Source organism: Budorcas taxicolor, chromosome 16 (genome assembly GCF_023091745.1).
Source record: "Budorcas taxicolor isolate Tak-1 chromosome 16, Takin1.1, whole genome shotgun sequence".
Lineage (NCBI taxonomy): Eukaryota > Metazoa > Chordata > Mammalia > Artiodactyla > Bovidae > Budorcas > Budorcas taxicolor.
The window spans coordinates 70,019,499-70,032,497 of NC_068925.1; the positions used below are offsets into that span (position 1 = coordinate 70,019,499).

The following is a 12,999-nucleotide window of genomic DNA, read 5'->3' on the forward strand; positions in this document are numbered from 1 at the left end:
TATAGATGATGTTTACTGCCGCATCCTTGCGTGTAACCTGAAGATCCATTGCTTTTATTTCCAGTTAGTTTCCCCAAAGTGGCATTGCTGAGTCAGAATACGTGTTAATTACAGTGCAGAAGGATTTGGGGTTATAGAAGTTGTGTAAAACATTGTTGGTTCCTGCCCTCTAGCAATCTAGTTGAAAAGCTGATATGCACTTATTTTCCCAGGGATTTCTTTCTTTCTTTCTTTCTTTTTCTGTTTATGTACAAAGATTTCAGTAGATGTTGTTTATTTCCAGGGAAATTTGAAATCCTTAATGTTTTAAAATATAAATCAGAGCAAAAGGAGGCCTCTTGGATAAGATTTACTCTGTACAGTCTTTGCTGCATTTGTTAGATATGAATTTGTTAGAATTGTACATGTGTAAGTTTTTCAGTTTTTAAGAGCTTGAAGTCCAAATTGCAAACTGAAGCACTTGACATTTGCCCTGGTCCTAATGGGGCTCACACCCTATAGGGCACAGACATCGCTGTGCAGGGGAAGGGTTAACCCACGTGCAGTATCTTCTTTCTCAAGGCCCAGAATTGCTCTGCGAGATGCAGGCAGCTGAACAGATCTTCAGGTTTGAGGTCACTGATCCTAACATGAAGAAAATGTTTTTACAACAGTGAAGTTACTATGTTATGCTAGAGGTAGACAGATTTTTGTACTGTCACTCAGAACTACTTAGTACAACATACATTTTACCAAGTACCCACTGTGTGTGTGTGTGTGTGTGTGTGTGTGTGTGTGTGTGTCTGTCTGTCTGTCTGTCTGTCTACCTACCAGGTAAGGGACAAAGAAAAGAAAGGATAGTTAGGGTGGGTTTGTCATGCATCGGTGCATACGTGTACGTAGTCTTCCTACATGAAGGGACGTACTTGTTGCATGACCACCTATCCATATGTAGAAGCTTTGTTTTCTCCCGTTAGTAATTAACATTTGATTGCATCAGTGGGGATTATGCAACTCTCTGACAGCTGACACTAGTTCATACCTGTTTCCGATCTTTCTCCCCCCGATTCAGCATCTTGGCTCCCGAACGGTGGTTGTGTTGTAACACTTTGGAACCCACTTGGCTGTGTTCCTGACTCCCTGAGGTGGTCACATAGCTGAAGCTCACTGGGCATCCTGGCGTGGTTCTCCATCAGCGGGACCAGTAATTGCTCGTTTTTCATTCATGTTTTGCCTCCTTATGATGAATAGCCTTAACTTTAAGCATTCCAAAACCATTGATTGTTGGAAAACTGTTTTTTTTTTAACTCTTTGGGGACTTGGCGATAGTCTGGGTTTTCTTGGGCTTCCTGCAATATTCAGTGAAATAACAGTAACAAGGGCAACGAGAGCAAACAGCCGCAGTGCGGACCACATGCCAGGCACTGGGCCAGCCCCCTCAATGGTCCTTAACTCCTCTCATTCCTCCAACAGCTCTGTGAGGGGTGGGACTCTTATCACCCTCCTGTTACAAATGGAGAAAGTGAGGTGGCTTTTAAGTGGCTCGTACCTGGAAACGACTCCACATCGGGGCGAGGCTCACTTGATGGGGCTGGAGAGGCTTGGGAACAAGGCGACGCACCCAGGGAAGCCAGAGCTGGATGGTGCAGACCCGGAGGGAGAGAATGGGCAGAGATGCTTGGCTGCCGCCTCTGCAGAGGAAGTGACACAGATGAGTCCTCCCATCCGAAAGCCCTGGACAGGGGACTCAGGGCAGGAAGGAAGCGGAGGAAAGGGAGGTGTAGAAACCGGGCTGAGGGCGTTCGCTTGCTGCAGCCTCTCACGAAGAGCCCCTGCTCTTCATCAGCTTTGTCCCTTCAGGGCGTTCATCCCAAGGTCAGGGGGGTGAAGCAAGTGAAAGGTGTGTTTACCTTCAGCCAGTTTTTTTTTTTTTTTTTAATTTTTGCAAGTGAGTCACATGACCAGGCTGGAAAACCTCGGTGACAGCTCTTGCGATTGTTTCTGAAATTGGTTTTTGAAGAGGTTGTATGCGACCTGCTAGGATTGCCCCACTGGGTGGCATAGACCACAGACCAGGACTGTAGGAGGAAAGCCATTTAGGTAAGAGGCCTCGGGGGTAGGGGGGTGTGCCGTGGGCCAAACAGGACCTTGTCCTGCTGCTGTGGCCTCTGGATAGAACATGCTAGGGCTGAAGATGGCTCAGCCGCCTCAGGGTCTGCCTCTGCCGTGTCTGTGTCTTATATCTGGGGGGAGCAGCGGCAGGCTGCAGAGGGCGTGTCACAGTCCTCCTGATGGAATGTGGTGGCTTGCTTCTGCACTGTCATTTTCCTGCCACCAGGTCATGGCTTCCAACCGGCTTCCTGGATTTTATTAGAATGGTTCCTTGAGTCAGAATGTGGCAGGTCAGATAGCATGATTAGGAACTGGCGAGATCTTGAGCTCTGTAGCCTTGATGCCCTATCCTGTGAAATGGGGCGTTAGGAAGCGCCATCTCCAAGGGCCTTTGGAGTTAAAGCTCAGCAGGGCACCCCTGGCCTCGAATCTCCTTTAAACATGGAGGCGCCCATCATTGCCTTCTTCATGTTCTGACACTTGTGGGAATCGCCCAGTCTGATCCCTGACGGCGATTGGCTTGAACATTCCAGGACACACATCACCATGCTGTGGGTGTAGACACTGACAGAAGAAAGAGCTAGAATTGAGAGCTGCAGATTCTACGGTCTCTCAAAGAAGGGTGGAGTCTTGAGGACAAAGCATTCCTGGCATGAATAGACAGAGAGAACTCATTTGAGGAGTAAACCCGAGTCAGGTATTTTGATACAAGTGATTATGCAAGTTGGACAGAGAAGAACCCTTTATCTTATGCCTGATTGATTGTTCTCTGTATTTTATCCAACTTGTCACTTTACCTACCAAAAGAGCTATTCCTGTCATCTTTTAAAGATGAAATGAAAAACTCCACTGTCAATTTGATCTACTGAGATGTAAGGTTTACTTTGGAAGGGCAAGAGGGGTTGGGTTGGAGGGAAAATATTGACCCTATTTTTCTGTAAAATACCTCTTGCAAAGTAGGCACTGTTATCTGTTATACCAGGTTGCTGTCAAAGTACCATTTAAGAAATACTTCTTTATTAAAAAAAAAAAAAAAGCTTTTTAATATGGAAAAGATGGCAAGCACAAAGCTGTAGAGTGGTCTGAGCCCTGACTTGCCTGGCTCCAACCCTTAAGACCTGTCTACTCATGGCCAGTAGGCCAGTATTGCTTCACCTCTGCCCACCCCTCCCACCCCGAGTTCCCCCACCCCATTCCTTTTAAGCAAATTCAAACACTGTATCGTTTCATTGGTAAATATTCAAGAAGTACTTTGAATGCCTTAAAAGTTTAGTTAAGTGAAAAATGGAAATTTTCACATTTTAAGGTCCTTGTTGTGGGAAGACCCTGTCTCTCTAGAAACCTCAGGGCAGTAATCTTCAAAGTTCAGTTCAGTTCAGTCGCTCAGTCGTGTCCGACTCTTTGCGACCCCATGGGAAGTGACTTTTTTAAACATCTACCTTGGGGGACCTTGTCCACTGCTTGTTTTCCCAGAGTTGCCTTCTGCAGGTCTCCTCCGTTTCCTCTGCATCTCCCTGTCCTCCTCTCTCCTTCTGCCTTCCCCAGTTAAAAACGGCAGCATCTGATACTTCTCGGAACTGGTTTGCTTCTGAGTGTAAGAGCAGAAATAAAAGGGAACCACTTGCTTAAGGAAAAAAAAAAAAAAGATTCCAAGTAACAGAAGCTTTACCTTCTCAAGAACCATTTTTTTTTTCTTGTTATTTTTAACCACTATGAATGGGACTGTTTAAGAATATATTCATTTTCTGCCTTCTCAACCAGAGTCCACTGGATGTTATTTAATCATTCCCTTTTACTGCAGAGTGTTTTCAATACAGCTGTTGTGCGCATGCTCAGTCATGTCTGACTCTTTGTGACCCCCTGGACTGGAGCCCGCCAGGCTTTTCTGTCCACGGGATTCACCAGGCAAGAATCCTGGAGTGGGCTTCCATTTCTTACTCCAGGGGATCTTCTCAACCCAGGGACTGAACTTGCACCTCCTGCATCTCCTGCATTGGCAGGCAGTTTCTTTACCACCAGTGTCGTTTTCCAGTTTATCTGTCACCTCCCTCATTGCGGATTTTATGCCCTGTCGAGGTGCTTTTGCTTATCCCTTTTGAATCTGCTAAGGGCGGATTTAGCTATATAAAGGTATGTAAAGTTAGAGCAAATGAACTGTGAGAGTGTTGTTTCCCCAAGCAAAACTGTATGTTGTTGGACTTAAGGGCCTTGTGATATATGAATGCTCAAAGGCTGTTTTGGCTCTGTTTCCTGATTTTCAGCCATATTCTGCAGAGATGTTACTGTGTAGCTACCTTTCCTGTGGGTGAGGCACCCTTGTGATGGGGCACTATATTAGGAAGCTTTCTTCTCACTCTAAGTACAGCTTAAGAAAGGCTTGAAAGGCCAACTACGTAGTTAGCGCATGGGAATGTTAGGAAATGTGTTTTTGGACACATTTCTTGCATCTCACCGCTGGATGTTTGAAAGTGAGTTGGTGGGAGAGAAATAAAGGGATTTTAAAAGGTGGCCATTCTGTTTTTGTTGTAGTTGTTTAGCAACTGAAAAGTAGACATTTGCATTTCAGACCTTGCATATGGGTATATGTCAAATTTATAGTAGAAACTAATAGTCTGATTTTCTTTTTTTACTAAAAATGAACTTCCTCTCTGCTATTCTTTCTGTTTGATAATTGCTTTACAATGTTGGGTTAGTTTTGCTGTACAATGAAGTGAGTCAGCTATAAGTATACATGTACCCCCCATTCCTGAGCCTCCCTCCCACCCGCTCCATCCCAGCCCTCTAGGTCCTCACGGAGACACGGGCTGGGTTCCCTGTGCTATGCAGCAGCTTCCCACTTGCTCTCTCTTTTACACATGGTAGTGTTTATGTGTCAAACCCAATCTCCTGTTTCACCCCTGCCTCCCTCCTTTCTGCTGCTCTTCAAAGAGGGAGTCAGAGAAGACGTTTTCATCCCCTCTCACTCCATGCTTTTTTAAAACTCCCCTGAGGAAAATGACATAGTATTTTTCAGAACCAAGCTGTGCCTTCTGCAGGTTTATACACAGGATGTGTGAGTTACATCAATTTTTCCCTTCTCACACCCAGACCAGGGTTACATAGTTCTGTGAGGTGTGCTTGGGAGTTGCAACAATATGGAATGCTGGAAAGATTCCAGAAGCTGTTGGTAAATAAAGAATGCAGCTGAACAACAGTTAGCTTCTGCTAGTGATTTCAGAAGGTTACGTCTTGGGGGGCAGGGAAAGGAGGCAAGTATATGTAACATAGCATGAGAATGCAAGAGAAAGTGTGATGACCGTCTTGAAGATTTGGGTTTTAATTTCTGTCTTTCATTTTTCTAAACACTGTACAGGTAATTTAATAAAGCAGATTAGGCTGTATTTGGTTGACATTATGAAAAATCTCTCTACTTTTAACCCATCATATTTAAAGATTTATTAGATCAGCCAAATAATTTTTTCTGTACGATGATGAAGCTGTTTTTGCTTTGTGTTTTTAACTGGCAGGATTTTCACTGATATGTTTAGATAAAAGGAGTACAAAGTACTAGAAATTCACAGCTGATAGTTAGAGATGGATATGTACATGTTAGAGGTTTGGGAAATCTGATGGATTAGTCAGGAGTGGGTTTTAGAAGTGACTTTAAAGCTTTCTGTACATTCTCTCTTACTGTTGCCTATTGCATGAAAGGAATGGGGTGTTTACAGAGCAAATATCCCAGCAAATTGCTTTCAGCAGTCATGGGCACACTGAAACCCTGACCCATCAGTAGTTCCAGTGTAGTTTTTGCAGAGAGCTTCTGGGCATATGGCATCTTTCTGGTCTTCAAGTCCACCCCTGGAATATGGCACATCAAAGGCTGGAGAAGCAGAACTTTAGAAATCTGGGTAAAACTCTTCCCCCAAGAGCACCAGGGAGCTAAATAATGTCTCATGCCATTTTTTCCATGGTTTAAGCCTCTCTTAAGCTTCCCCAAGTCCATCCTCTCTGAGGCTCCAGATTCCTCCAGTCTCACTGAGGTCATCTGGAGATGCCTGTCCTACCCTGGTTTCAAAAATCTCAACTATTTTCAGGATTCATTCTTTCTTTCATCATAACGACAAATATTTATTCAGCTTCCTGCCACGGCCAGAGCTCCATTTCCGGGTCACAGGGGACCACAGAGCTGAATCTGACACAGATCTTTCCCTTCAGGATGCTACTTGGGAGCCCAGAGGCCTCTGGGAGATTCTTCAGTGTGAGAGAGACTGGGATATGCCTGCGGCTGTAGAGAAACAGCCAAATGGGTTATAAAACCAAAGACAGGTTAGAATCAACCTTCTACCAAAAAACAAGCAAAACAAACCAAACCCCAAACCAGTTGCTGACACCACACACTCTCTACACGTTATTGCCTGAGATGACAGTCTTCTGACCCACTGAGGATGGGCTGGTAATGGGACATTTCCTCTGATGGCTGGTTCATTTCTGCCCCCGATGTCAGAGTCAGGGGGATGTCAAGGGAGCAGTGCTGGGAGAGGCCATGATTTTGTTTTACACGTGGTCAGGTTTCACCATGGAATTGTCATTGCTTCATGCTAAACTTTATATTCTTTGTTTTGCCTTTTTCTTTTTAAAATTTTTTTTGGAGGGAGGGATGTGGGCTGTTTAAAAAGTCTTCATTGACTTTGTTACAGTACTGTTTCTCTTTTATGTTTTGGGTGGTTTTTTTTTTTTTTTTGCCTTAAGGCATATGGGACCTGTTTCCTGACCAGGGATCTAACCCACACCCCCTACATTTGAAGGCAACTTCTCCACCACTGGGCCACCAGAAAAGTGCCTGCCTGTTTTCTCTTTTAAAAGACTTTGTCCACAGTAGGTGCCAAGATCCTCAAGTCCTTTTGAAACACACCTGCTCTGCTATCCTTGAGCAAACCCAGCTCACAGCTAGGGGCATAGGAGGGGAAAACGCCCACACTTACTGAGCACACCCAGGAAACGTTTTCTCATTGGCACCTCACGAACACCTGGGGAAGAGATTATCTTTACAGGTGAGTAAAGCCACTCCAGTACTCTGACCATGGAGAATCTCATGGTCAGAGGAGCCTGGTGGGCTACAGTCCATGGGGTCACAGAGTGTCGAACATGACTGAGCAACTGAGCACAGTCTGAGGTTGAGTTTATCTTTATGGATGAGTAAACTGAGGATAAATAATTGACATCCATTCTAGGCCTCTCTGGATGAATCCAGTTCTGCTACCAAGGTTTGAGTGTGTCCTGTTCCCTGAGATTAAACTTTGAATTGTAGAACTGCTCAGCTCATTTGGAATTCTCTCTCCTTCTGTTAAGTGAGTGACTTTTTACACCTAAATATATAATGTTGTTGTTTAGTCACTAAGTTGAGTCCGACTCTTTGCGACCCCGTAGACCCTGTCAGGCTCCTCTGCCCATGAGATGTCCCAGGCAAGAATACTGGAGGGGGTTGCCATTTCCTTCTCCAGGGGATCTTCCTGACCCAGGAATCAAACCCGTTCCTCCTGCATTCCAGGCAGATTTTTTACCACTAATCAATCTGGGATGAACATAACCACAATTCCACTATTGAAAAAGAAGAAAACCATAAAATATTCATATCATCTCATTTCTACTCCCTATTTCAGGTTTCCCTAATGTCTTATGTGTTTTATAACTTTTTTTTTGCAAGCTCGGTTTTATGAAGGTCACCCATTGCATTTTGTTTTTATGACTCCAGGATTTCTCTTACTCTGGAGCAGTCTGCCTCCAATCCTTCCTGTCCAATTTTTGTTTCATGACATTGACTTTTAGAGGAACCAGACCAGTTTTCTTTTAAGCTTTCTTGTTCATAGTTTACCTGGCAAGTGTCTGACAAACTGAAGATTTCAAAAGTTCTTTAAAACTTAAAATAGGTATTTTCTAGGAGATGTACGGAGAAGACAATGGCACCCCACTTCAGTACTTTTGCCTGGAAAATCCCATGGATTGGAGGAGCCTGGTAGGCTGCAGTCCGTGGGGTCGTAAGAGTCAGACATGACTGAGTGACTTTCCTTTCACTTTTCACGTTCATGCATTGGAGAAGGCAATGGCAACCCACTCCAGTGTTCTTGCCTGGAGAATCCCAGGGACGGGGGAGCCTGGTGGGCTGCCGTCTGTGGGGTCGCACAGAGTCGGACACGACTGACGCGACTCAGCAGCAGCAGCAGGAGATGTATTGTCAGATGTTGCACCTGATGTACCATTTTCTGTAGCTAGTATATGTGAAAAGAATCTTTAGTTACAAAAATAAGGCAGTTGTAAAATGTTAGAACAATTCAGAAATACAATTGGCCCTTTGTAGGCACGGGATCCACATATGTGGGTTCAACCAACTTCAGATCAGAAATATTTTTGAAAAGGAAAGTTCCAGAAAGTTCCAAAAAGCAACACTTGAGTTTGCCAGACTGGCCAGCTCTTTCCAAAGCATTTGTATTGTATTAGGTATTGTAAGTAATCTAGAGATGAATTAAAGTATAAGATAGGTTCTTTGCAAACACTGTGCTATTTTATTTTACATAAGGACTTGAGCATCCTCGAATTTTGGTCTCTGTTGAGGTCCTAGAACCAATTTCCTGCAGAGACTGATGGATGATTGTACAATATATGAAATATAAAATGAGAGTTCTGCTTGATACCATCGCCATGGGGCCCTGAGATAACAGTCATTTTGGTGACCTTACTTTTTTCCCCATTTCTTTGTGTGTGTTTTGTTCATTATAAAAACAGTGTTTATCTGTGCACCCTGTTGTACGGTGTACTTTTTATCGCTGGATTATGGATTGTGTCCTGTCAAATATGTGTTTAAGAGCAGGGACTGTGTTTAGCAGTGGCTGGGATAAACGTGCGCCGAGCCAGCCGCATTCCTTCCTAGGTGTTCAGAGTGACACACCCAGGGGTAAGGTGCCCGGCCCAGGCTGAGAAATGTGACTTGTGCCCACAGAGCAAATATTTTTCTCTCTCTGAGGCTCTCTAGTTTTTCATATAGGAATTGAATCTTGATGTCTTCTGCCCTGTGTGTTAGCAAGTTCATGGAAATGTGAGAGGAGTAAACTCTTTAAGGACTCCATAGTTGAATTCTGATACCCTTTTTATTTTTCTTTCTCCTTTTTTGAGTGGGTCCCTCCGTGTTTTTTTCTGCCGATATCAGGAGATCATCAGGTTGGCCTACCTTGGAGGTAAATACGACACTCTGCCAACATAAAGTGATTTAGAAACGTTCATCTATTTTACCAAGCCCGAGCCTCTTGCATATGTATTTTAAGCCTTCATAAAACATGTACCTGTCACGCTAAGGAATGTGCCGAGGGCAGACGACAGAGGCTGGCCCAGAGAGTCTCGGGAGTGTGTTTGGCTGTGTTGTAGGGTTGTGTCCTGACAACCTCCTGGCTTGAGGCCTGGAGTGATTTCTGACAAGGAGTGATTTCTAAATATTGAAGCCATTAGAATTATTAATTCAAGAATTCCTGCAAGTAGCTATTCCTGTTTGTCTAAGTGTAGGGGGCTCAGAGGTAATTCTGTGTGGCAAAGGCTTAACGGCTGCCTGACTTAGGGAATCAAATTAACAAAACGATCATATGAACAGGAGATGATGGTTCTTTGTGCTTCACGGGAAACAGAAAGTTGAACAGAGAGGCCATGTGGACATGTCTGGCTTCTTTGGAAGATGAGAGCCCTGGAAACCTCCCAGCGAGAGCATTGCTGGCACAGGGCGGATGGTAAAGCTGCTGCTGTTGTTGTTATTTTATTCTTGTGTTGTCCATGGCGATAATGTCATCACTGGCATTCATGGGACATCTGGGGGTCAGTAAATCTTGTTATTACTGAGTTAAATTTGGTGTAGTTTGGTGACGGGCTTTTGCATCAAACATTTTGTAAAGGAACAAAATGAGAATAGGGTGGTTCCCCACATCTGTCTAAATATTTGGTGAAAAAAGGATACAGCTGTGATTTTAAGTACATTAAAGAATTCATGTATTCACTTTTTCTTAAAAAAAAAGCTGCAGACTAACTCATTAATTACTAATTTATAATTAATAATTAAATGCATATTCATTTCATTTTCTATCACCCAATAATATAAGAAAATAAGTATTAAAAATAGAGACAAATAATGTTAAAAGAGGAGCAAGATTAGATTTTAAGTTCAGGATCAATGAATTGCTTAAATTGTTGAACCTCACATTTTCCATCTGTAAAATAGGGATTATAAGTCAACACCAGAGAGCTGGTAAATGGGGTTGAAATGGACAATATATTTAGAAGTTTAAAAAAAGTTCAAATTTCACTCCTTCTTTCTTGAGCAGACAGGCTGTATTATGTAACAACCTAAATAGGAAAAGAATTTGAGAGAGGATACATGTATATGTATAATGAAATCACTTTGTTATATACCAGAAACTAACACAATGTTGTTAATCATCTATACTCCAATATAAGATAAAAAGTTTATCGAAAAAAAGAATAGAGAAGAGACTTAAGAAATTTGAAGTTAATGATACTTGAAGCAAACTTTCTGATAGCTGGGTAAAGAGGGGCAATGAGATATAAATATCTTATTGAACTCCAAGTTTTGCTGCCCATCTGAGACTTCTCCAACCGTACGGTTAAAGTGACTTCAATACAAGCTGTTGGATGGTTTTAATAGAAGGTTGGTTCTTGAGTAAACATAATATCTTATTCACTATGTTTTTCCCGATCATTAAAGCAGTGTTCACGACAATAAAAACAGAAAATCAAGAGTAGTCAAAGAAACGTTTAAACCACAAAGTCTCTCATAATTCTATTCACCTGAAACAACCATCATTAAAACTACCATGGGTACACTGAAGGAGCTTCCCAGTGGCTCAGAGGGTAAGGAATCACCTGCTGTGCAGGAGAGGGTTCAGTTCCTGGGCCAGGAAGATCCCCTGGAGAAGGGCATGGCTACCCACTCCAGTGTTCTTGCCTGGAGAATCCCATGGACAGAGGGGCCTGGCGGGCTATAAGTCCATGGGGTCACGGAGAGTGGGACACAACTCAGTGACTAACACTTTCACTTTCATACATGAAGGAGATTTTCTTTACCTGCGTTGTCGTAAATATTCAGTTTTTAACTCAACCAGAGTTAATACAGTAACTTTTCCTTCTATCATCAGCGATCTAGGAGCACACGTTTTGGCTACCTATTTTTTTCAATTATAAAAGTGATACTCTGTAAGTAGATTAAGGATAAATCTTTATTAGAGCACACGGAAAAGTAAAAGATTTCTCTCCCAAGAAGCAGCCACCCAACAGTTTTCTGTGCATCCTTTCAGAAATATTTAATGTATACACAAGAATATATCTTTCTCTACATATTTTTAATTTTATGCAACTGGAATCTATGCATACAGTAAGCATCTTGCTTTTTTAAATTCCATTTAATTCCATGTTGTAGACTGCCACACTAAAAACACTAGCTACCTAGCCGAATTCAAACAACTTTGCAAATGATATATTTATTTCAATTGTCAGTGATAGCATATTTTTACACTCTGTAGGTATAGTACTACTTATGTAACCAATCCTCTGTTGACAGAGAAAATGTTTCAGTTTTATGCTATATGTCCATGCTAAGTTGCTTCCGTCGTGTCCAACTCTTGGCAGCCCTATAGACTGTACCCCACCAGGCTCCTCTGTCCATGATTCTCCAGGCAGAATACTAGAGTGCTACTTATAAACAATTTTTTAGTGGATGTCCTTTTCAAGCTTGGTCAAATGTATCTCTAGAAAATCTTTCTTAAAGTAGAAGTTCAGAGAGTAAAAGGATATATACATTTAAAGTTTTATGTATTATTAGTAACCAAGCTTTGTTTTTTGAGCATTTCATCAGTTTACACTCTCACCAAAAAATATTACCCAGCATTTTCCTCAGTGGTGGGTATTACTAATTTTTTTGGTCTGTGCCTATCTAATAAATGAAATATGATCTCTTAAAAAATGTGAATTGAAATTGCATGGACATCGGTTTGAATACTGACTTTGCCACGTGGGTTCTTGGATGAGTCTTTTTAATCCTCTGAACATCCGTGTCTCTAGCCATAAAGTGGATCTTGTCATATCACCCTTGTAAGATAAGGTCAAGTGCATGGGTTCCACCAAGGCGCTTGGGAGCATCAGAGTTTGCAGGCTCTTGAATCTGGGCCTCAGGGGGATGTGCTCATGCGGGAGGAACGTGTGCCGCCTGGAGCTTCCCTTCCAGCCCGTAACCTTGCTGCTACATTTGTGTTTGCAGCGACCCTCCGGAGCACCACGCCGGGCATGGACGCCCTTTTCCGCACCTGGAGGAGCACGGGTGGTAGTGCCCCGTCACGAAGCTGCTAAGGCCATCTCAAGGGCGTGGGCGCCGGGACACGAGGGCGGCATCCCAGGCCTGCAGAGCCATGCCTTTCGGCCTGAAGCTGCGCCGGACGCGGCGCTACAATGTCCTGAGCAAGAACTGCTTTGTCACTCGCATCCGCCTGTTGGACAGCAGTGTTATCGAGTGCACGCTGTCCGTGGAGAGCACGGGGCGGGAGTGCCTGGAGGCGGTGGCCCAGAGGCTGGAGCTGCGGGAGGTAAGGGCGCGCGTGTGAGGAGTGGAGAGGCCGCAGTGCGGCCCGGGGCCGGCTTGTCAGCCTCAGCCTGGTTTCCAAGCATCCTGTGATTCCCAGCGTGGCCTCCTTCGTAACATCTTTCAGTGGATGTCGGGGCCTGCTCTGACGCTGGGAGAAGCAAGGATACCCCCTAGAGCTTGCACGGGGCTGGGGGCGGTGGCGGGGAGGAAATAGGGGTGTGTGTGTGGCAGCTCCCCTTTGCTTTCAGCCCATGAGGAGGCTGCAGTGAGATTCTCCTCCCCAAAGTCATTTACTCTCTTTA

General features: G+C 43.7%; 1 protein-coding gene across 2 annotated transcripts in view; it reads left to right on the forward strand.

Annotated features, from left to right (window-relative positions):
- The window catches only part of PTPN14 (protein tyrosine phosphatase non-receptor type 14), a 187,848-nt gene that overhangs the window by 58,226 nt on the left and 116,623 nt on the right, over positions 1-12,999 (forward strand). For both annotated transcript variants that reach the window (XM_052653613.1, XM_052653614.1), the window contains exon 2: positions 12,377-12,698. In XM_052653613.1, the coding sequence (XP_052509573.1) occupies positions 12,525-12,698 (174 nt within the window). In that variant the 5' untranslated portion in view covers positions 12,377-12,524. The remainder of the gene's footprint in view (positions 1-12,376; positions 12,699-12,999) is intronic.